Raw genomic sequence first — 22,774 nt, 5'->3', positions numbered from 1 at the left:
ATTCACACTCCTCTCTCTCACACACAGCGATCAGAGTAAGACACACACACATTCACACTCCTCTCACTCACACACAGCGATCAGAGTAAGACACACACACATACACAAATTACACAGTACACACCTCTCACTCACACAGCGATCAGAGTAAGACACACACACAAATTACACAGTACACACACTCCTCTCACTCACACAGCGATCAGAGTAAGACACACACACATACACACACACACGGACTCCTCTCACACACAGCAAACAAAAGTTATTTAAAGTACACTTCCACTTTAATTTGTATTATTTAATTTATTTATCTTGTTATGAGTGATTGCTGTATTGTTCTTCAAATACATTTTCATTTAAAGTGGCTTAAAGATCCAAATTCAAATGTTTCATGAGTCATTATTTTAATTTGCTATGGGATCATCATGTTATGATGTTGTTGTTTGGTCCTGACAAGAGTCTCAAAGTCTGGGGTGATGGTAGACAAGCAACTCTGAGGTCATGCTCAATGTCCAATCTGTTCCTCTGCTCTGTCTTCAGCTGGACCAGAGCTGAGAAGCCACTTTCACAAAGATAGGTAATAAAAAAAACAAAAAAAAAACATCCTTTTTTTTTTTTTTTTTGTTGTTTACATTGGTTTTCGATTAGTCGACTAATCGAAAAAATAATCGGCAGATTAGTCGACTACCAAATTAGTCATTAGTTGCAGCCCTACTCCAGGCTATTAGCACATCGACAAGCTGCTGGAGCTCCCGACGCTCGGCTGGTTGAAGTGGATCTAGGTAGCCAGCAGGCTGAATGCTCCGCGACGCTCCCGGTTGCTAACGCCGGTCCCCGGCTGGTGCTAACTAGCTAGCCATCGCTCCCGAGAGCTAACGCCGGTCCCCGGCTGGTGCTAACCAGCTAGCCATCGCTCCCGAGAGCTAACGCTGGTCTGTCTGTCGAAGACCGAGGGAACCGCATCAGGCTTCAGCTGATTAGTGGTCTTCTGGACAAACCTTCCACCCCCAACAACATAATCCGAGGCAATGAAGTGTTCTCTGGGGATCTTCATTCCCTGTCCAACAGGCTGATCACGCCGCCTGAGTGCAGCCAGCCTGAGCCAACATGCCAACAACACTGTTTTTTTCACTGGTAGTTTGTGGAAATTAACCAACTTTCCTCTCTCTCACATGGTAAAATTCGTTTGAACAGCCAGGAGCAATACAAACAGAACCACCGCGGTCCCGTTGTTTTGTAGGCAACATTTTATTTACCGACTGACCCATTCACTATAGGCAGCTAACCAGCAGTGTATACACCAAACAAACCCCATGACGTCAGCAACAAAATGGCGGCGCCCATGTTGAAAACAGGGATATTATATTTGATTTTTCAGACAAATAAGATAGATTTCACATTTGATTATAGAACCCTGTCTTACACAAGGTACACAACAAACAAACTAGGATCACATTGTTCACTGCTTCATTTCCACTTTAAGGCATATTTAGAGCCGAGTATAAGACATTTTGTTTTTTGCTACATTTAATTTTAGTCTGTTTTCAGTTATCCAATTCGAAATCATAAATAACCTGGTGGACCCACTCGGCATTAGTGTTACCACGATACCAACATTTTGACTTCGATGCTGATACCAAGTATTACGGTACCGATACCATGGCAAAAAACTAAAATATCAGGAAAAGTAATGGAATATATTATTAGATGACAATTATAATTAATATTTTGACGCTGTTGAAACGTAAATAATACAATTATTCTGTTACAGCTGCTGAGCTACACTATATATATATACTATAGCTAATGTATATTTGTTATTATGTGTAATCTCTCCACTCCACACTATGTTAGTGCTTGTGCCAGCACAGGAGATACGATTATATAAAAGAAAATACGATATATATTATATACACATGTAAATCAATATCTTCCCTTTGAATGAAATAGGTTCTCTCTCTCTCTTCCTATCTCCCCTCTCTGTCTCTCTCTCTCTCTAGATAACATGGCGTGACATAGCGGGTTTGGATGAGGTCATAACTGAACTGAAAGATACAGTGATCCTTCCTATCCAGAAGAGACACTTGTTTGAAGGTTCTAGACTCCTGCAGCCGCCTAAAGGTGAGGAGACATGTTGGAAATAGTTTCCACTGGTTCATATCAAGATAATACTATAATAATACTAAGTACTAATACGTATACGTTATAGGAAAATGACTATTACTTTATAAGAAAATGGCTATTACGGTAAAAACTCATAACCAGATTGCATTATACTCAATATTATATTATACCTGTACCTAATAACCTTGTTGCCGTGGTTACAGGGGTGCTGCTCTATGGCCCCCCGGGCTGCGGGAAGACGCTCATCGCCAAGGCAACAGCCAAGGAGGCCGGCTTCCGCTTCATCAACCTGCAGCCCTCTACTTTGACAGACAAGTGGTACGGCGAATCACAGAAGCTAGCTGCCGCTGTGTTCTCTCTGGCCATCAAGCTACAGCCTTCCATCATCTTCATTGACGAGATAGGTAATGTAACATTACACGCACACAAAAAGGAACAACATTATGTGTGGCACGGTGGCGTAGTGGTAACACTGTCGCCTCACAGCAAGAAGGTCCAGGGTTCGATTCCCGCTTGGGGACCAGGTTTCCGCGATGCCAGGTACCCAGGTGGGTGACCAGGCCTTTTTTTTTTTTGTTATTGATCTTTTTCCCCCTCAATTTTCCTCAGATTTTCTCCCATCCCAATGTTAGTCGTATGCCAATTCCCAGTCCCTTCCTGGTCGCTGCGCACTTACCCCCCACAGTCAGATCAAGTTTCAAGTTCAAGTTTCTTTAATAGTTGTCATACAGAAGTACAGAATACTTTCATACAAAATGCTTCTTACTGTTACGCTCCAGAGACTGTGCTAGACAAGATAGTATCAAATAACATAGTATAGCATGTAATTTAGAAGAAGAAAATGAGGTCACAGTGTTCGGTATAGACATATGTACAATGTTCTGAGTTACCATATAATATACAATACTATGCAGTGTACTAATGTACAGTACTATATAGTGCAAAGCAGAAATGGGATGAGGTACAATTTAGGTACAATTTACAGTAAGGTGTACGAGTTGTAGTGCAATCCTTCATCAATAAATATAAAGTGTGGGGAGTGGGTGCTACAGTGTGTTTGTTTAAAGTGGGTGTGTGCTATAAAGTGTGTGGAGTGGGTGCTACAGTGTGTTTGTTTAAAGTGAGTGTGTGCGTGTGGATGTGTGTGCTATGTGCGTTTGGTGGTTGTTGTTGTGTAGTGTTCATTGTTCGTTTAGCAGCCTGATGGCCTGGGGATAGAAGCTTCTTCTGAGTCTTTCTGTGCTCGCCTTGAGACTCCGGTATCGCTTGCCTGACCGCAGCAGTTCAAAGAGGCAGTTGTTCGGGTGACTGGAGTCTTTAATGATTCTCTTAGCCTTGCCCTTGCAACGCTTGTTGTAAATGTTCTGGAGGGTGGGGAGCCCCCCTCCAATTGTGCGTTCGGCTGAACGTGTCACTCTTTGTAGTCTGCTTCGGTCTTGTGCAGTGCTATTCCCAAACCAGGAGGTGATGTTGCCGGTCAAGATGCTCTCTATTGTACATGAGTAGAAGTTCTTAAGGATCTTCTGACTGACTTGGAACTTCCTTAGGCGCCTGAGGAAGTAGAGGCGTTGTCGTGCCTTCTTCACAACACTGTCAATGTGTGTGGTCCATGTCAAGTCCTCGGATATGTAGGCTCCGAGGTACTTAAAGCTGTTGACTCTCTCAACCGGTGCCCCGTCGATGCTGAGGGGGCTGTAGTCCTTGACCCCCGACCTCCTGAAGTCCACAATCATCTCCTTTGTTTTGCTGACGTTCAGGGAGAGGCTGTTTTCCTGGCACCATCCCGCCAGGACCTTGACCTCTTCCAGGTAGGCCCTCTCGTCGTTGGCAGAGATCAGGCCCACCACCACTGTGTCGTCAGCAAATTTGATGATTGTATTGCTACTCCGCTGAGCCACACAGTCGTGTGTGTACAGGGAGTAGAGGAGGGGACTCAGAACACAGCCCTGGGGGGCCCCTATGTTGAGGGTGATGGATGAGGAGGTGCAGTTGCCTGCTCTCACCACCTGGGGTCTGCCAGTCAGGAAGTCCAAGACCCACTGGCAGAGGTCATAGTTCAAGCCCAGGTCCCTGAGCTTGGTTATGAGTATGGAGGGGACTATGGTATTGAATGCCGAGCTGTAGTCGATGAATAGCATTCTCACATAGTTCCCCTGCCTCTTGTCCAGGTGTGATGCTGCTGTGTGCAGCACATGGGCTATGGCGTCCTCCGTGGACCTGTTGGGGCGGTATGCAAATTGCAGGGGGTGTTGATGGGGAGGGAGGAGCAGATGTAGCCCTTTACTAGCTTCTCAAAGCACTTCATGGCTATGGAGGTGAGAGCTACAGGGCGGTAGTCGTTGAGGCAAGCAGGCTTGGATTTTTTGGGTACAGGGATAATAGTGGACTTCTTCAGGCAGGTGGGGATGACAGCCTGTTCTAAGGACAGGTTAAATATGTCAGTGAATACTGGGGCCAGTTGGTCGGCACAGACTTTTAGGACGCGGCCGGGGATGCCGTCCGGACCTGCTGCCTTCCTGATATTCACTTTTTTAAAGGTCCGCCTCACCTCATGCTCTGTTACCCTGAACACTGCGCCTCCATCAGCAGCCGACCCCCCCCCCCCCCATTGCCGTGGCTTGTGAGCTGGTGTTGTTATTACCAGCATCAAACCTCGCATAGAAGGTATTGAGGTCATTTGCTAAGGAGATGTCACTGTTCAGTTTGAGGGAGGCGCCTTTGTAGTCTGTCATCGTTTTGAGCCCCTGCCACATAGCTCTAGAGTCAGCTTGTTCAAACTGGAGTTCAATTTTATCCCTGTAGCGCCGTTTGGCCTCTGACACTGTCCTCCTTACGTTGTATCGCGCCACCTTGTGGTCATTCATCTGGGAGAGTGGAGGCTACCACGTGCTTCCTCCGACACACGTCCAGCCAATCACCGCTTCTTTTCACCTGGCAGCGCGGATTCTCATCGAGAGGGCGTAGCATGTGGGAGGATCACACTATCCCCCTCAAGTCCTATCCGTGCTTAGCAGGCGCCCCGACCGAACTGTAGGAGTCGCTGTTTACAACGACCCGGACCCACCCCGCCAGCTTCTCCCACCCTCTAATACAGCCAATTGTATTAGTGCAGACGGCCAGCCAAGCTGGTGACAACCCCGGAGCTGTGAGCTGGATTCGAACAGGCGAATCCAGCTCACAGCTCCGGGGTTGGTGACGAACGCAATCTCCGCTCGGCCACCTAACCGCCTGCTTGACCAGGCCTTTCTATATATATTTTTTTTATTATTTTTTAAACAAACACATATACAAACATGACAACACACGATAAGATATACAAGCATTAGTTGTCAGTGCACATCCAATTAAATCACGTTTTAGTTAATTGTCTTATATAGGATATACCCCTAATACCTGTTATCTAAAAACCTACACACATATGCTCCAGCTCGAACCCCCCCCTCCCGGACCCCTTCTTGGATAGTACCTCCATTATCCCTCGCTCCTAACCAGACACTACCATTATAAGCTAGCTTTTATTCTCTCCACCACTTCTAACCACATTGACATTTTGGATTCATTGAGACCCAGAATTCTTGCTGTAGATATTTCTTGATAAATCACATCGAGATATGTAAGTAACCAAACTTTCCGGCAAATTTTTTCCGGTTGAAACCAGCGTGATGCGATCAGCTTTTTAGCTACTGTGATACCCGATAAAACCAATCTCTTTAGCTGTGGATTTACTGCAAACTCAAAAACATCATTCAATAGTAATACAGAGGGGTGTACAGGTATATTCCAAGATACGAGTTTTGATAATTGTTGGGTCACATCTTTCCAGAATGTCTTAACTGGTGGGCAGTCCCAATACATGTGCATAAATGTCCCTTCGTCCCCATTTGTACATTGGGAGCATTTGGAGTCTTGTTTAAGACCCATTCTGTTCAGTCTTATAGGAGTCAAGTATGTCTCTGCTACCAGACATTGACCTGGGACTTATAGGAACCCAAGGGGGACAAAGTAGACTACCCTGGTACTTTGATTAATGTATACTCAGTAGATAGTAAATTATTATAACACTACCTCTTGCATACTGCACCTCATGTGACACTGTGAATAATGTGAATATTCCTCAGCTAGTCAGATAGTAAATTATATTGACCATATTGATCAAATTGTTTACACTGCCTGTGTTGTCTTTTACTACCTGTATACTGTGTTGTTTTACTACCTGTACCCCTCCCCCCTCCCCCCCATGCTGCTATGATGCCTGAATTTCCCCAAGGGGATCAATAAAGGAATATCTTATCTTATCTTATCTTATGTCCTGTGAATATAGTTAAGATTGATTTGTTGATGGTCCGGGTTCCTTGATGTAAGTCGGACATTTGCCCAAGCTCCTTGCCAATCAAAGTCACTTTCCAGGTCTGGTATATCCCTCCTCCAGGCAGAGTCTAGTTGGAGGGTTTCATACGAGGACGTTAGTAATTGATGATAAAAATCTGAAACAAAACCTCTCGATGTCTCTCTTTCATAGAAGAATTTGTGGTATCTGTGGTGTTCAATTGGTATGTCTAATGGAACACCGTGAGACTTCAAACATAGCCGTAACTGTATGTAAAAAAGCCATGTGGACTTGGTGAGATAATTTTTTTGCATATTTCTCCATAACTACAAAAACCCTGTTTGTTAAAAACATCCCCTAATGAGTGTATGCCTTGCTCTTCCCATATAGGGAATCTTATAGGTCGTTTTTCAATTAAGAGTGCCTTGTTATTGAATAAGGGAGTATGATTGTGCCATTTATGTGGGTTAGGATATTTTTTTTGTGTTTCACGCCATATCCGGATCGCATGAGTAATTATGGGGCCAAATTTCCGTTCACAGTGCTTGATTGGTAGTTTAGTGTATGCTATGTCCTTCAGTCTATGTGGGGCTACTATGTTTTCTTCTAATTTTCTCCAGGATACTAATGCTTAAGGATCAAACCATGTTGTCAATGGTCTTAATGTGTACGCCTTAAAATAGTGGAAAAAATCTGGAAATGCCATGCCACCGTCTGCTTTATTTCTCTGTGCGGTGGATCTTTTTATACATGGTGGTTTGTTATTCCAAATAAATTTGTATGTGGAGGAGTGTAATCTTTTCCAGTAACCCTCTGGAGGGGGTAACGGTAGCATTGAACTGAAGAAGTTGATTCTAGGTAGTACATCCATCTTAACTATTGATATCCGTGCTGCCTGTACTGAGTTTTTAAGTTTTGCCCACCTATCAAGGTCGTCTTTGATTTTGTTTTGGATTTTTGTGTAATTGTGCTTCACCGTTTGTCTTATGGTGGGGAATATTTCCACTCCCAAGCATCTAAAATGTTTTACCATAGGTATCTCTCCTGGGAGGGTTATATCTTTTTTTGCAGGGGTGTTAAGTGGAAGGAAAGCCGACTTTGGCCAATTTATCTTAAATCCCGATAAATCACCAAATTTCTCAATCAACTTGAGCAGATGAGGCAATGTGGTGTTGGGGTTTTGCATGAATAATATTACGTCGTCCGCATATAAACTAATTTTATGTTGTGTGCCCTTGATTTACGATTGTCTTATATATTGTGCTAAAGGCTCTAATGATAGATTGAATAGTCCGGGACTAAGAGGGCAACCCTGTCTGGCTGAGCGTGATACCGGAAATATTTTGGAGATGATTGTACCTGTTGTAATCATGGCCGATGGGTCTTTGTATAATACTTTAATCATATCAATGAATCCTTTTCCTAACCCCATCCTTTCTAATACTGCCCATAGATACGACCATTCCAGCCTGTCAAAGGCTTTCATAGCATCCAGGGACAGCATCGCCTTAGGTATGGTGTCGTCCTTGTCGGCATCTAGTACGTGCAGTATTCGTCTTATGTTATCAGTGATCAGGCGGCCTCTTATGAAGCCAGTTTGGTCCGGATGAACTAAAGACGTCATATGCTTTTGTAATCTGATGGCTAATACCTTAGAGTACAGTTTGATATCGGTTCCGAGGAGGCTTAAAGGTCTATAACTACCGCACTCGTTGGGGTCTTTGTCTTTTTTAAGGAGGACTGTTATGAGTGCAATATTGTCATTCTTATGGAAGTTCCCCTCCTTGACTGAGTATAAGATCATATTTAGTAATAAGGGTCCAATTATGTCCCAACAAGAAAGGTACATTTCTGGTGGGATACCGTCTCTTCCAGGTGACCAGGCCTTTCTGTGTGGAGTTTGCATGTTCTCTCCGTGCTCGCAAGGGTTCCCCCCCCCCCCCCCGATAAGAGAAACCCAATGGAAAACATGCACAACAACAGATCGCTAACGCTGTCGCGTCCGTGACGAAGATGGGCAGGAGCACTTGGATGGTCCCCGGGCGTGGCTCACGCCACAGCCCTCGTCTGCTCCCGGCTGCCCTTGGGGGGAAGGACGACGGGATGGGTTAAGTGCAGAGGAGTATCGCATCGGCGATCCTAAAGACAATGCATGCGTGTGTGTTCCGGTGTGTGTGTTAAAAACTAACCACTGTGTGTGCCGCTAAAACATTGAGTGTCGTTGCATGCCGAATAAAGACCTCTGCGACAGGTCCTGCATTATTATATTATTATATTATTATATATTATAATGCGCTTACCGTCTTCTCCGGCTACACACTAGCCTAGCTTAGCACAAATTAATGGAAGCAGATATGGACTACTAGCCTAGCTTAAAACTCTGGGAGGGGTGTTTTTTGTAAACACCTAGGCTAGCTGGTCCGTGTCCGCTTCTATTCATTTGTGCCAAACTAGGCTAGCTTGCAGCCAGATAACTTTCTACTCAACGCACAGAGAGGAAATTGGTATCTATCTTCTTGTCTGACTCTGGAGAAGACGGTAAGTGCATTTCCCATAATGTTGGCGTGTTCCTTTAACACATTGACGACCACGGCTTGCAGTGTAATATGTGGCTGGAGGACAACGCTTTGTAAACAAACCAATGTACTTTCTAACGGCTATATATATACTTTATAGTATTGCTATCTGTCCATTCTCATTGTCACTTGAGTGCATAAACCGTGCCTTCATAATGGCTTAAAGAAAATAAAAATCCATCGGTTGGTTGTCATTTTATAGCGTCGTGAATATAAACTTTATAGCAGTTTTCGTCTCGTCTTTTTTCTGGGAAGCTAGATATGAGGCTAAAGGCTAGTCACGTTATATCAAACGCCATTTCTGTTGTGTATATATACGAATGAATTAAAACAAACTGCTTAGCATCCGGACTATTACAGAGCATCTATGGATGAAATGGGGGCGGCGGGGGGCGCCGATTAGTATTATTGATTAGCAATACAGTGTGCGTTCAAGTAGCCACATTCACTGATCGATCGCTTGCGTGTTACAACAATGTCCAATCCGGCTGTAATTTGGGTGAATAGTATCCTACCGTCAGCCCATGTGATCGCCGGCAGCATTTCCCCATTATTCATCGGCATCTGGTAGATCGATATGTCCATTGGCTGATCATAAATCCCATTATTCCAGGCTGAAATCTGCGTTCCATAACGTAATCAAAGATGGAGGATGTTCGGCTGGGATCCAGGCTCATATGAAACGCCCTAGACAGTAAAAAGAAAAAAATGTCCCATTCGGCCTCAATGATACTGCAGTGGAGCGATGGCGCCCCTAAGAGGATCTGGCCGGTATTGCATGTCGCCGATTTAAATCTGGCGGGTAAATCTGCAGAGTCGATCGGGGATCTTGATCCGTTCATTAATATGGAATAAAACAATAGTCAAGTCAAGAGTTTTATTTGTCACGGCATACAAGTATACAATGAAATGCGGGTGGTCTTGCCCGCAACGATGTGCAATACAGTAGTACAACATAGGGCTGGGCGATATGGAAAAAAATCATATCGCGATAACGATATGATAATGTTATCATATTTCTCGATATCGATAATTATCGAATTGTTATTGTTAAGTATTACAATTATTATTTTTTTTTTTTTAACAACAGATGTATGTTTATTTTGCAGCAATTCTTTGTCATTGCCGCCATCTTTAGTGTTACATCCCCTCACACTCCAGTTCTCAGGCTGCAGCTGGTTTAAAAGCGAAAGTAAACCGGCTTCTCTGCTGGCTGTGGCTCCAGGGGAGTTGAACAGTTCTGGCTCTGCTAGTTTATTTTCGATCTTTTGGCGCTTTTTTGGTGGACAAACCACCGCACATGTGCACCGTGACTCGTGACTGGAGTCTAGTTCTGCTAGAACACATAGCCTACTGTGTACAGACGGTTTCAAACTGTATTTTAAATTAGAAAGCAAACAAAATAAATGGACAAGAGAAAAATAAATCTCAATTTGGTCAGTATTGTCATTTGGACAAGCAAAGCCATTACTTTAAGTTGCAGGCAAGAAAGACAAGTCTGTCCACTGTCTCTGGTTTTAAAACTGCCCTGTTGCAGGTCACAAAAAATATATATATATTAAAAAATAAAAAAAACTATTTTTCGATTTTTTTTTATTTCGATATTCGATATCGATTATTAAAATATATCGCGATATTTATCGTTATCGTTATATCGCCCAGCCCTAGTACAACATATAATAGAATCCAATAAAACAACATTGTGCAATAAACAGGTAACATAGTAGGGCATTTCGGTATTTGTACATAAGTTATTTACAGAGCATGGAGGACATGCTAGGTCCTTTGGTAGTGCAATACACTGTTACTGTTGCTATACTATTTTTAAAGTGACCTTTCCTTTGTGGCCATAAGTGTGGGCGTGTGCAGCATGAGTGTGTGCTTGCTCATGTTAAAGTGGCTGCTAGTGTGCGAGCGTGTACAGCGTGCGTGTCGTGTGTGTGCTCATGTGTGCTTGTGTGTGGAGAGTTCAGTGTTCTGTGGCACTCAGTGTTCAGTGTTCAAGGCTCTGATGGCCTGGGGGAAGAAGCTGAGCCGAAGCCTCTCTGTCCTAGTAGCTGGGGTTCGCAGGCGTCTGCCTGACCTCAGCAGCTGGAACAGGCTGTTGTTGGGGTGGTGAGGGTCTTTCATTATTCTGCAGGCTCTGGATTTGCACCTCTTGTTGTATAGAACCTGCAGGGGAGGTAGTGCAATACCCGTGGTACGCTCGGCTGAGCGCACCACTCTCTGTAGGGCCTTCTTGTCCTGTGCCGTGCTGTTTCCATACCAGGCAGTGATGTTTCCAGTCAAGATGCTCTCTACAGCTCCGGAGTAGAAGGACTGGAGTATCTTCCCAGATACTCTGAACTTCCTTAACTGTCTCAGGTGGTAGAGGCGCTGCTTCGCCTTTTTTACGACTGAGTCTATGTGTGTTGACCATGTCAGATCCTCTGAGATGTGGACCCCCAGGTACTTAAAGCTGCTCACCCTGTCCACGGTAGCCCCGTTTATCCTCAGTGGTGTGTGTGTCTCCTGCTGTCCTCTCCTATAATCCACGATCAGCTCCTTGGTTTTACCAATGTTCAGGAGCAGGCTGTTGTCCTGGCACCAGCGTTCCAGTACCTCAACCTCCTCCCGGTAGGCCTTCTCGTCGTTGTCCGAGATCAGCCCCACCACCACTGTGTCGTCTGCAAACTCCAAGTGAGACCCAGCTACAAGGAAGAAACGGTCTACACCGCGGAGAGGCTAAATAGACGACTACAGGATCTAGAGGACCTGCCAGAGGAAGAAGAAGAGGGAGAGGAGGAGAGTCAAGCCCGACAGCAGCACAGTACTCCACAGGACCAGGAGGTCCAGTACAGCCCAGGCTCTACCCCCGCGGCTCTGCGCTACAGACCCCCGACTCAATTCACGGGTGAGCTTGACGCACGACCAGCCCCGAGGAACAGCACCTGGATACGCGGGCCATGGTATCCAGCAGGTACCAGCCCACCAAGAGGCGTAAGAGGAGACTCGCCTAGGAGGCCTCTCTTCCAACGCTCACCGATGTGCCAGCCATCCATGGCATCATACATTGGCACACCGACGTTTCCGGACTTCACCCACGAGAACAGAGCACAGTACACGGAGCTACGAATGTGCTTAGAGACAATGATGTCCGATGTAGCTGATGAACCGTACAAGTATGCTATCCTACTGAAGCACCTCAAGGTGCCCCGAGCGCACAATATAGCGCTGGCCTATGCCACCTCTACTACCCCATACACAGCGGCTCTAGCAGCACTCGACCAAAGATATGGACGCATATGGGACTACGTAATACAAGAGATAAGGCATATTGACCGCCTACCCCCAGCCACAGACAATCGCTCACTAGATGACCTGTCTATCAAGGTACAATCCCTGGTAGGGATGCTGGGGGCGCAAAGAGAAAAGGGTATGCACGAACTGTACGCAAACTCTAATGTCGAGAGGATTTTAGAGAAGCTTCCGCCCGCCCGACAAGAGCGCTTCAGGCGGCAAAGAGACCACCGTGATCCTAACGGTCCCGAGCCATCCCTCCTAGACCTAGCCGACTTCCTGGCGAGAGAAGTCAACAGCCTACGGTTGGATACGTTCATGCGGAGCACACCAAGCTCCAGAGAGGGACCTAGGAGAGCAAATGATGGCCGCAGATTGGTGACCGTCATGCACCAATCAGAATCAGTACCGAGCAGCAAGAACCACAGTACCCCCTCGATGAAAGAGAAGTGGAAGATGGTGTGCCCGTACTGCGAAAAGGAACACTGGTTGTCACAATGTGACACGTTCAAGAAGATGACCGCCGACGAGGTGAGTCAATGGATAAAGTCCAACCGACGCTGTTACCGATGTGCGCGCAGTCACATGGCAGCCGATTGCCGCTTAAAGAAGAGGTGTAATCGGTGTGACAGAGCCCACCTAGATGTCCTACACGACAGTAACAGAAGAAAGCCTGCACCCTCAAGCAGCACAAAGGCAAGTGTTATGTACATTGACCCCGCCAGCAGCGGGGGCGCCCGGGTGCTCTTAAAGGTGGTCCGCGTAACACTGAGTTACCAAGATAAGGTCATGGACACTTACGCCGTCCTTGACGACGGGTCAGAGAAGACCCTTCTCCTCACGTCCGCTGCGGCCCAGCTGGGGCTGCGGGGGAGCGAAAACCAGATGACGATTCGGACAATAAGAAGAGATCTAAAGACGATAAAGGGCGAGAATGTCTCCTTCACTATCGCAGCAAGCGGGCAGCCAGAGAGACGGTATAGGATTACTAATGCTTTCACCAGCCAAGAAATAGGCCTGTCGCAGTACACCTACCCCATCGCCAAGCTGATGGATAAATATGTGCACCTGCGTCAACTACCTATACCGCTCATAGACGGTGCCACCCCGACCCTGCTGATAGGCTCCGACCATGCAGACCTCATCGTCCCGATAGACCGGGTCCACACAGGGCCCAGAGGCTGTCCTGCAGCAGTCGAGACCCGCCTAGGATGGATATTACAAGGCCCCCTCGCTAAGTCTCTTAACCGAACAGCAGCCACTAACTGCCTCCACTCCAGAGTGACAGAAGAAGACACCACCCTCCTACAGCATGTCGAGAGGCTATGGACACTAGAGACAATGCCATTTAAGAACGAAAAGAAAGACATTCGTTCCAAGGAAGACATTTACGCTATAGCCCTCCTCGAGCAGGGGACAAAGAGAGTCAAAGTCAACGGAGTGATGAGATACGCAACTCCACTCCTGAGGCGAGAGGGTATGCCTACCTTCCACGCCCCAAAAGAAGCGACGGAGCGGTATCTATTGAACACAGAGCGGCGCCTAGCCAGAGACCCCGCTCAAGAGACTGTGTACCGCGCTGAGATTAACAAGCTAATCACAACGGGACACATAAAGAAAATTGACATTAAAGAGGCCGATCAGACGACCGAATCATGGTACGTGCCGCACCACAAAGTCCACCACAACGGCAAGGATCGTATTGTGTTCAACTGCAGCTACCAGATCGGATCACAAAATCTGAATAAAGAGCTCTTGCCCGGCCCAACACTCGGCCCCTCTCTACTAGGCGTGTTACTACGTTTCCGCCAAGACAAGGTGGCCATCAGCGGCGACATCAAAGGGATGTTCCTGCAGGTGAGACTAGTGGAGGAGGACAAGCCCCTGCTGCGGTTCCTATGGAGAGAGGATCGGGGATGAGCAACCAGCCATCTATCAATGGGAAGTCCTCCCTTTCGGAACCACATGCAGCCCATGCTGTGCTACGTTTGCACTGCAAAAACACGTCGCAGAGGACCCAGCAGCTGATGAAGAGGTCCGACAAAGTGTAGGAAATAGTTTCTACGTGGACAACTGTCTGCAAAGCGTCTCGACGCCAGAAGAAGCCGAGGCCCTTCTACTCAAGCTCCGCGCCTCCCTGATCAAAGGCGGCTTTGATCTCAGGCAGTGGGCCAGCAGCGACCCGCAAGTATTGCGCAGCCTCTCCCCCGAGGACAAGGCAGCAAGCAGCGAGACCTGGATGGCGACCATCCCAGGAGAAGCCCAAGAAATGACATTAGGACTAGTCTGGCGCTTCAAAACAGACTCGCTCCATTACAAACACACACCCCTGACCAAGGAGCAGGGAAGGTCGACTGCACTACCGACCACCAGACGGAGTAATAATAATAATAATAATTCATTTAATTTATATAGCGCTTCTCAATAACCCGAAGTCGCTGACAGTAGTCGGGAGCAGGGGTACAAACAAAGAGGCGAAAGCAAAGAAACAAAACAAAACAACAAAGAAACAAAAACAAAGGAACATGAGACCATGGGGGGAACGGGGGAGACAGCCTGGTGGCACAAAAAAAAAAAGACTAGAGACATATCAATCAGGTTGGAGGGGAGGGGGGGGTTTAGGGGTGGGGGGGGTTGAAGGCAAGGGAGAACAGGTGGGTTTTGAGGCGAGCTTTGAAGGTGGAGAGTGTAGGGGAGTCTCTGATGGACTGGGGGAGGGAGTTCCAGAGTCGGGGTGCAGTGCGAGAGAAGGCCCGATCTCCGAAGTTTTTGAGCTTGGATGTCGGGACAGTGAGGGAGGCAGTGGAGGAGGACCGGAGGGAACGGGTTGGGCGGTAGGGGAGAAGGAGATCAGTCAGGTAGGGGGGGGCCAGGCTGTGGAGGGCTTTGAAGGTGAGGAGTAGTGTTTTAAAGTTAATGCGGTGTTTGATCGGGAGCCAGTGGAGGGAGTGGAGGACAGGAGTGATGTGTTCGCGGGACCGGGTGTTGGTGAGGAGGCGGGCGGCTGAATTTTGGACCATTTGCAGTTTATGGAGGGAGCGGGAGGTGATACCAGTGAGGAGGGAGTTGCAGTAGTCCAGGCGGGAGGAGATGAAGGCGTGAATGAGGGATTCAGCAGCGGGGGGGGAGAGGCAGTGACGTATTTTTGCGATGTTGCGGAGGTGAAAGTAGGATGTTTTGACGATGGAGCGGACGTGGGGGTCAAATGAGAGGGTGGGGTCAAGGAGGACACCAAGGTTGCGGACTAGGGGGGAGGGGGTGATGGTGGAGTCGTTGATGGTGAGTGTGATGGGTCCGGATCTGGTGAGGGTGGTTTTGGTGCCAATGATGAGGAGTTCAGTCTTGTCACTGTTGAGTTTGAGGAAGTTGTGGGTCATCCAAGTTTGGAGTTCGGTGATGCATGATTCAATGTGACTGAGGGGTGGGCTGTGGGGGGATTGTGTACTGATGTATATTTGGGTGTCGTCAGCGTAACAGTGGAAGTTGAGGTGGTATTTGCGGATGATGTGACCAAGGGGGAGAATGTAGCAGATGAAGAGCAGGGGGCCTAGGACTGAGCCTTGGGGGACCCCCTGTGTAACTGGGGAGGGGGGGGAGGTGTGGCCGGAGAGGGAGATGAATTGGTGTCTGTCAGTGAGGTAGGAGGAGAACCAGTCAAGTGCTGTGCCCTCAACACCCAGTTGGTGCAGCCTTTGGAGGAGGATGGAGTGACACACTGTGTCAAAGGCTGCACTAAGATCAAGTAGGATCAGGATGTTGAGGGCACCGGAGTCAGCGGAGATGAGGAGGTCGTTGATGACCTTTACCAGTGCAGTTTCGGTGCTGTGAGCGGGACGGAAGCCAGACTGAAGGGGTTCATATAGGGTGTTGGACTGGAGATGGGAGTGGAGTTGGGAGGCAGCAATACGTTCCAGTGTTTTTGAGAAAAAAGGGAGATTGGATATGGGGCGGTAGTTGGAGAGGGTGGATGGGTCGAGAGTGGGTTTTTTGAGGACAGGGGTGACAGCGGCGAGTTTGTAGGGGGAGGGGACGTGGCCTAGGGATAGTGACTGGTTGAAAAGGGCGGTGAGGTGGGGGATGAGAGCAGGGAGGCAGGCTTTGGTGAGAGTAGTGGGTAGGGGGTCAAGGGAGCAGGTAGTGGTCTTGGAGGTAGTCATGAGGTCCATGATGAAGGAGGAGTCAACTGGGGCGAAGGCAGTAAAAGGGGTGGGAGGGATGGAGTCAGGTGGGGGAAAAATGTTGGTGGGGGGGGCGAGGGTGGGGGAATTGGCGATGCGGGCAGTCAGTGAGCTGTTGATTAAAGATACTTTATTATTAAAGAAGAGGAGAAACGAGTTGCAGAGGTCAGGGGAGGAGAGTGAGTTATTGTCCGGGGGTTGTAAGAGTTTCTTGACAGTGGAGAAGAGGGTCCGGGGGTTGCGGTTGCTGCTGTTGATGATGGTGGAGTAGTGGGCAGATTTGGCAGCTTGGAGTGCATCACGGTAGGAGGAGACGTGCTGTTTGTGGAGGTCGGCGTGGATGGTGAGGCGGGTTTTTTTATAGAGGCGTTCGAGTTGACGGCCGGTCTGCTTCATGGAGCGGAGTTCCGGAGTGTACCAGGGGGAGGAGGTGGTGAATGAGACAGTGATGGTTTTCAGGGGTGCCAGTGAGTCGAGGGAGTCAGAGAGAGTAGAGTTGAGGAGGAGGGCATAGTCGTCGGGGTTAGAGGGGGCGGAGTCAGGGGGAAAGGCGGAGGATATGGATTGAGACAGTGTGAGAGGGTCAATGGATTTTATGTATACAGAACACTCGCCAGACAATATGACCCGTTGGGATGTATTCTACCTTACACCACCAGGGCAAAGATGATTGTAAGAGCATTATGGGACAAGGACCAGGGCTGGGACGACCCCATACCCGAACACCTTGCATCCACATGGAGAGAGTGGGAGACGGAACTCAGCTCACTCCCAGGTGTCAACATACGCCGCAGCTACTTCCCACCCACAGTGAGGCCGGAGACGTGCCAGATGGACCTGCACGTCTTCAGCGACGCCTCCGAAGTAGCCTACGGTTCGGTGGCCTACTTGCGTGCCCGAGAGGAGGGAGGAGAAATACATACTGCTTTCATCCTGGCTCGCTCAAGAATAGCCCCACGAAAGCAACAATCTATCCCGCGTCTAGAGCTCTGCGCAGCCCTAGCAGGAGCGCAACTCGCCACGTTAATCCAACGTGAACTCACCATTCCGGTGCAAAGAACAATCTTGTGGTCAGACTCCACGACAGTACTCACATGGATCCGGTCTGATTCGTGCAGATACAAGGTCTTCGTGGGAGTCAGAGTCACAGAGATTCAAGATTTAACAGAAGTAGCAAGCTGGAGGTATGTGGACACAAAACACAACCCAGCTGACGTCATCACCCGGGGAATGTCCCTGGATGACCTCACCCGTCACAACCTATACAGTGACGGGCCAGAGTTCCTCAAGCTCCCGGAAGAAGAGTGGCCTACACCCACCCCACGGGAAGCGAGTAAAGAGGAGGCAGAAAACAAGAAATCTATGTTCTGTGGATTGAACACACTCGTCTCCACAGACCCCGACATAGACGATTGCCTCACCCTAGAGAGTGCGCAGCTAAAGACATTCCTGTGGCACCACCCAGAGGTTCAGCTCACTACTGACATTACAGCAGCTGACTACGAAGAAGCAGAACTTCTTCTACTACAACGAGCCCAGAGAGACTCGTTCCCCGATGAGCTAGACTGTCTACAGGGAGCAAAGCCCGTCCCATCAGACAGCAGGTGCCCCGAGCGCACAATATAGCGCTGGCCTATGCCACCTCTACTACCCCATACACAGCGGCTCTAGCAGCACTCGACCAAAGATATGGACGCATATGGGACTACGTAATACAAGAGATAAGGCATATTGACCGCCTACCCCCAGCCACAGACAATCGCTCACTAGATGACCTGTCTATCAAGGTACAATCCCTGGTAGGGATGCTGGGGGCGCAAAGAGAAAAGGGTATGCACGAACTGTACGCAAACTCTAATGTCGAGAGGATTTTAGAGAAGCTTCCGCCCGCCCGACAAGAGCGCTTCAGGCGGCAAAGAGACCACCGTGATCCTAACGGTCCCGAGCCATCCCTCCTAGACCTAGCCGACTTCCTGGCGAGAGAAGTCAACAGCCTACGGTTGGATACGTTCATGCGGAGCACACCAAGCTCCAGAGAGGGACCTAGGAGAGCAAATGATGGCCGCAGATTGGTGACCGTCATGCACCAATCAGAATCAGTACCGAGCAGCAAGAACCACAGTACCCCCTCGATGAAAGAGAAGTGGAAGATGGTGTGCCCGTACTGCGAAAAGGAACACTGGTTGTCACAATGTGACACGTTCAAGAAGATGACCGCCGACGAGGTGAGTCAATGGATAAAGTCCAACCGACGCTGTTACCGATGTGCGCGCAGTCACATGGCAGCCGATTGCCGCTTAAAGAAGAGGTGTAATCGGTGTGACAGAGCCCACCTAGATGTCCTACACGACAGTAACAGAAGAAAGCCTGCACCCTCAAGCAGCACAAAGGCAAGTGTTATGTACATTGACCCCGCCAGCAGCGGGGGCGCCCGGGTGCTCTTAAAGGTGGTCCGCGTAACACTGAGTTACCAAGATAAGGTCATGGACACTTACGCCGTCCTTGACGACGGGTCAGAGAAGACCCTTCTCCTCACGTCCGCTGCGGCCCAGCTGGGGCTGCGGGGGAGCGAAAACCAGATGACGATTCGGACAATAAGAAGAGATCTAAAGACGATAAAGGGCGAGAATGTCTCCTTCACTATCGCAGCAAGCGGGCAGCCAGAGAGACGGTATAGGATTACTAATGCTTTCACCAGCCAAGAAATAGGCCTGTCGCAGTACACCTACCCCATCGCCAAGCTGATGGATAAATATGTGCACCTGCGTCAACTACCTATACCGCTCATAGACGGTGTCACCCCGACCCTGCTGATAGGCTCCGACCATGCAGACCTCATCGTCCCGATAGACCGGGTCCACACAGGGCCCAGAGGCTGTCCTGCAGCAGTCGAGACCCGCCTAGGATGGATATTACAAGGCCCCCTCGCTAAGTCTCTTAACCGAACAGCAGCCACTAACTGCCTCCACTCCAGAGTGACAGAAGAAGACACCACCCTCCTACAGCATGTCGAGAGGCTATGGACACTAGAGACAATGCCATTTAAGAACGAAAAGAAAGACATTCGTTCCAAGGAAGACATTTACGCTATAGCCCTCCTCGAGCAGGGGACAAAGAGAGTCAAAGTCAACGGAGTGATGAGATACGCAACTCCACTCCTGAGGCGAGAGGGTATGCCTACCTTCCACGCCCCAAAAGAAGCGACGGAGCGGTATCTATTGAACACAGAGCGGCGCCTAGCCAGAGACCCCGCTCAAGAGACTGTGTACCGCGCTGAGATTAACAAGCTAATCACAACGGGACACATAAAGAAAATTGACATTAAAGAGGCCGATCAGACGACCGAATCATGGTACGTGCCGCACCACAAAGTCCACCACAACGGCAAGGATCGTATTGTGTTCAACTGCAGCTACCAGATCGGATCACAAAATCTGAATAAAGAGCTCTTGCCCGGCCCAACACTCGGCCCCTCTCTACTAGGCGTGTTACTATGTTTCCGCCAAGACAAGGTGGCCATCAGCGGCGACATCAAAGGGATGTTCCTGCAGGTGAGACTAGTGGAGGAGGACAAGCCCCTGCTGCGGTTCCTATGGAGAGAGGATCGGGGATGAGCAACCAGCCATCTATCAATGGGAAGTCCTCCCTTTCGGAACCACATGCAGCCCATGCTGTGCTACGTTTGCACTGCAAAAACACGTTGCAGAGGACCCAGCAGCTGATGAAGAGGTCCGACAAAGTGTAGGAAATAGTTTCTACGTGGACAACTGTCTGCAAAGCGTCTCGACGCCAGAAGAAGCCGAGGCCCTTCTACTCAAGCTCCGCGCCTCCCTGATCAAAGGCGGCTTTGATCTCAGGCAGTGGGCCAGCAGCGACCCGCAAGTATTGCGCAGCCTCTCCCCCGAGGACAAGGCAGCAAGCAGCGAGACCTGGATGGCGACCATCCCAGGAGAAGCCCAAGAAATGACATTAGGACTAGTCTGGCGCTTCAAAACAGACTCGCTCCATTACAAACACACACCCCTGACCAAGGAGCAGGGAAGGTCGACTGCACTACCGACCACCAGACGGAGTGTATACAGAACACTCGCCAGACAATATGACCCGTTGGGATGTATTCTACCTTACACCACCAGGGCAAAGATGATTGTAAGAGCATTATGGGACAAGGACCAGGGCTGGGACGACCCCATACCCGAACACCTTGCATCCACATGGAGAGAGTGGGAGACGGAACTCAGCTCACTCCCAGGTGTCAACATACGCCGCAGCTACTTCCCACCCACAGTGAGGCCGGAGACGTGCCAGATGGACCTGCACGTCTTCAGCGACGCCTCCGAAGTAGCCTACGGTTCGGTGGCCTACTTGCGTGCCCGAGAGGAGGGAGGAGAAATACATACTGCTTTCATCCTGGCTCGCTCAAGAATAGCCCCACGAAAGCAACAATCTATCCCGCGTCTAGAGCTCTGCGCAGCCCTAGCAGGAGCGCAACTCGCCACGTTAATCCAACGTGAACTCACCATTCCGGTGCAAAGAACAATCTTGTGGTCAGACTCCACGACAGTACTCACATGGATCCGGTCTGATTCGTGCAGATACAAGGTCTTCGTGGGAGTCAGAGTCACAGAGATTCAAGATTTAACAGAAGTAGCAAGCTGGAGGTATGTGGACACAAAACACAACCCAGCTGACGTCATCACCCGGGGAATGTCCCTGGATGACCTCACCCGTCACAACCTATACAGTGACGGGCCAGAGTTCCTCAAGCTCCCGGAAGAAGAGTGGCCTACACCCACCCCACGGGAAGCGAGTAAAGAGGAGGCAGAAAACAAGAAATCTATGTTCTGTGGATTGAACACACTCGTCTCCACAGACCCCGACATAGACGATTGCCTCACCCTAGAGAGTGCGCAGCTAAAGACATTCCTGTGGCACCACCCAGAGGTTCAGCTCACTACTGACATTACAGCAGCTGACTACGAAGAAGCAGAACTTCTTCTACTACAACGAGCCCAGAGAGACTCGTTCCCCGATGAGCTAGACTGTCTACAGGGAGCAAAGCCCGTCCCATCAGACAGCAGACTGCTCCACCTAGCCCCCGAGAGCGACGCCCATGGTCTCATCAGAGTGGGTGGTCGTCTGCGGAGAGCTCCAGACTTACCGGATGACGTCAAGTACCCGATAGTCTTAAACAGCCGACACAAGGTCACAGAGCTGATCATAAAGAAATACGACGAGGATGTGCATCACGCCGGGGCAGAGAGAGTCTTCGCGGAGATCAGACGTCGTTATTGGATACTGCAAGGGAGAGAAGCAGTGCGGCGCTTCCAGCGAACCTGTCTAGACTGTCGTAAGTGGCGAGCGCAGCCCAGTATACCCCGGATGGCTGACCTACCTCCCTGTCGCCTCCGACTCGGCGACAAGCCTTTTCACTCCACCGGTATGGACTGTTTCGGCCCGCTGTATATAAAGAAAGGAAGAGGAACCGAGAAGCGGTGGGGTATTGTATTCAAATGCATGACCACCCGAGCGATGCATATAGAACTCCTTCCAACCATGAGCACAGACTCATTCCTTATGGCCTTCCGAAGATTCACATAGCGGAAAGGCAAACCGTCTATATTATTGTCTGATCACGGGACAAACTTCAAAGGCGGCGAAAGAGAGCTGAGAGAGCTTCCAAGCTATGGGCCCAGAACTTAAGACCCACCTCGCTCCATCCCAGATTGACTTCCAGTTTAATCCCCCGAACGCACCTCACTTCGGTGGAACTTGGGAACGAGAAGTACGTTCAATAAAGACAGCCCTGTACGCCGTGCTTGGGGCCCAGACCGTGGCGGAAGAAGTCCTAATGACAGTCCTCACGGAGATCGAGGGAGTATTGAACTCAAAGCCCCTCGGTTACGTCTCAAGTGATGTAGCAGATGTCGACCCAGTCACCCCCAACACACTCTTGATGGCGCGGCTGGACCCCGCGCTACCACAGACAATGTACAGGCCTGAAGAAGCGAACGGCCGAAGAATGTGGAGGTACAGTCAAGTATTGGCTGACAAGTTTTGGAACAGCTTCCTACTCCACTATCTACCGTCTCTACAGACCCGCCAGAAATGGGTGAAAGAGAGAGACAATTTGACAGAAGGAACAGTCGTCATGATTATCGACCAGTCACTACCCCGAGCTATGTGGCCGGCTGGCCGCGTAAGCAAAGTGATCACCGGTGCCGACGGAAAGGTCCGAGCAGCCGAAGTGCTCGTCCAAGGACGGATCTACACCCGACCCGTGGCGA

General features: G+C 49.1%; 1 protein-coding gene across 1 annotated transcript in view; it reads left to right on the top strand.

The window, feature by feature from the left end:
- Positions 1–22,774, top strand: part of atad1b (ATPase family AAA domain containing 1b) — a 41,781-nt gene that overhangs the window by 4,706 nt on the left and 14,301 nt on the right. The window contains exons 4-5 of the mRNA XM_084322495.1: positions 2,004–2,124; positions 2,331–2,531. Of these exons, the coding sequence (XP_084178621.1) occupies positions 2,004–2,124; positions 2,331–2,531 (322 nt within the window). The remainder of the gene's footprint in view (positions 1–2,003; positions 2,125–2,330; positions 2,532–22,774) is intronic.

This window comes from Notolepis coatsorum (genome assembly GCF_963971535.1).
Source record: "Notolepis coatsorum genome assembly, chromosome: 10".
In the NCBI taxonomy this organism is placed as follows: domain Eukaryota; kingdom Metazoa; phylum Chordata; class Actinopteri; order Aulopiformes; family Paralepididae; genus Notolepis; species Notolepis coatsorum.
Note: the sequence above shows the minus strand (reverse complement) of the source record. Positions and strands in the feature narration are given on the sequence as shown.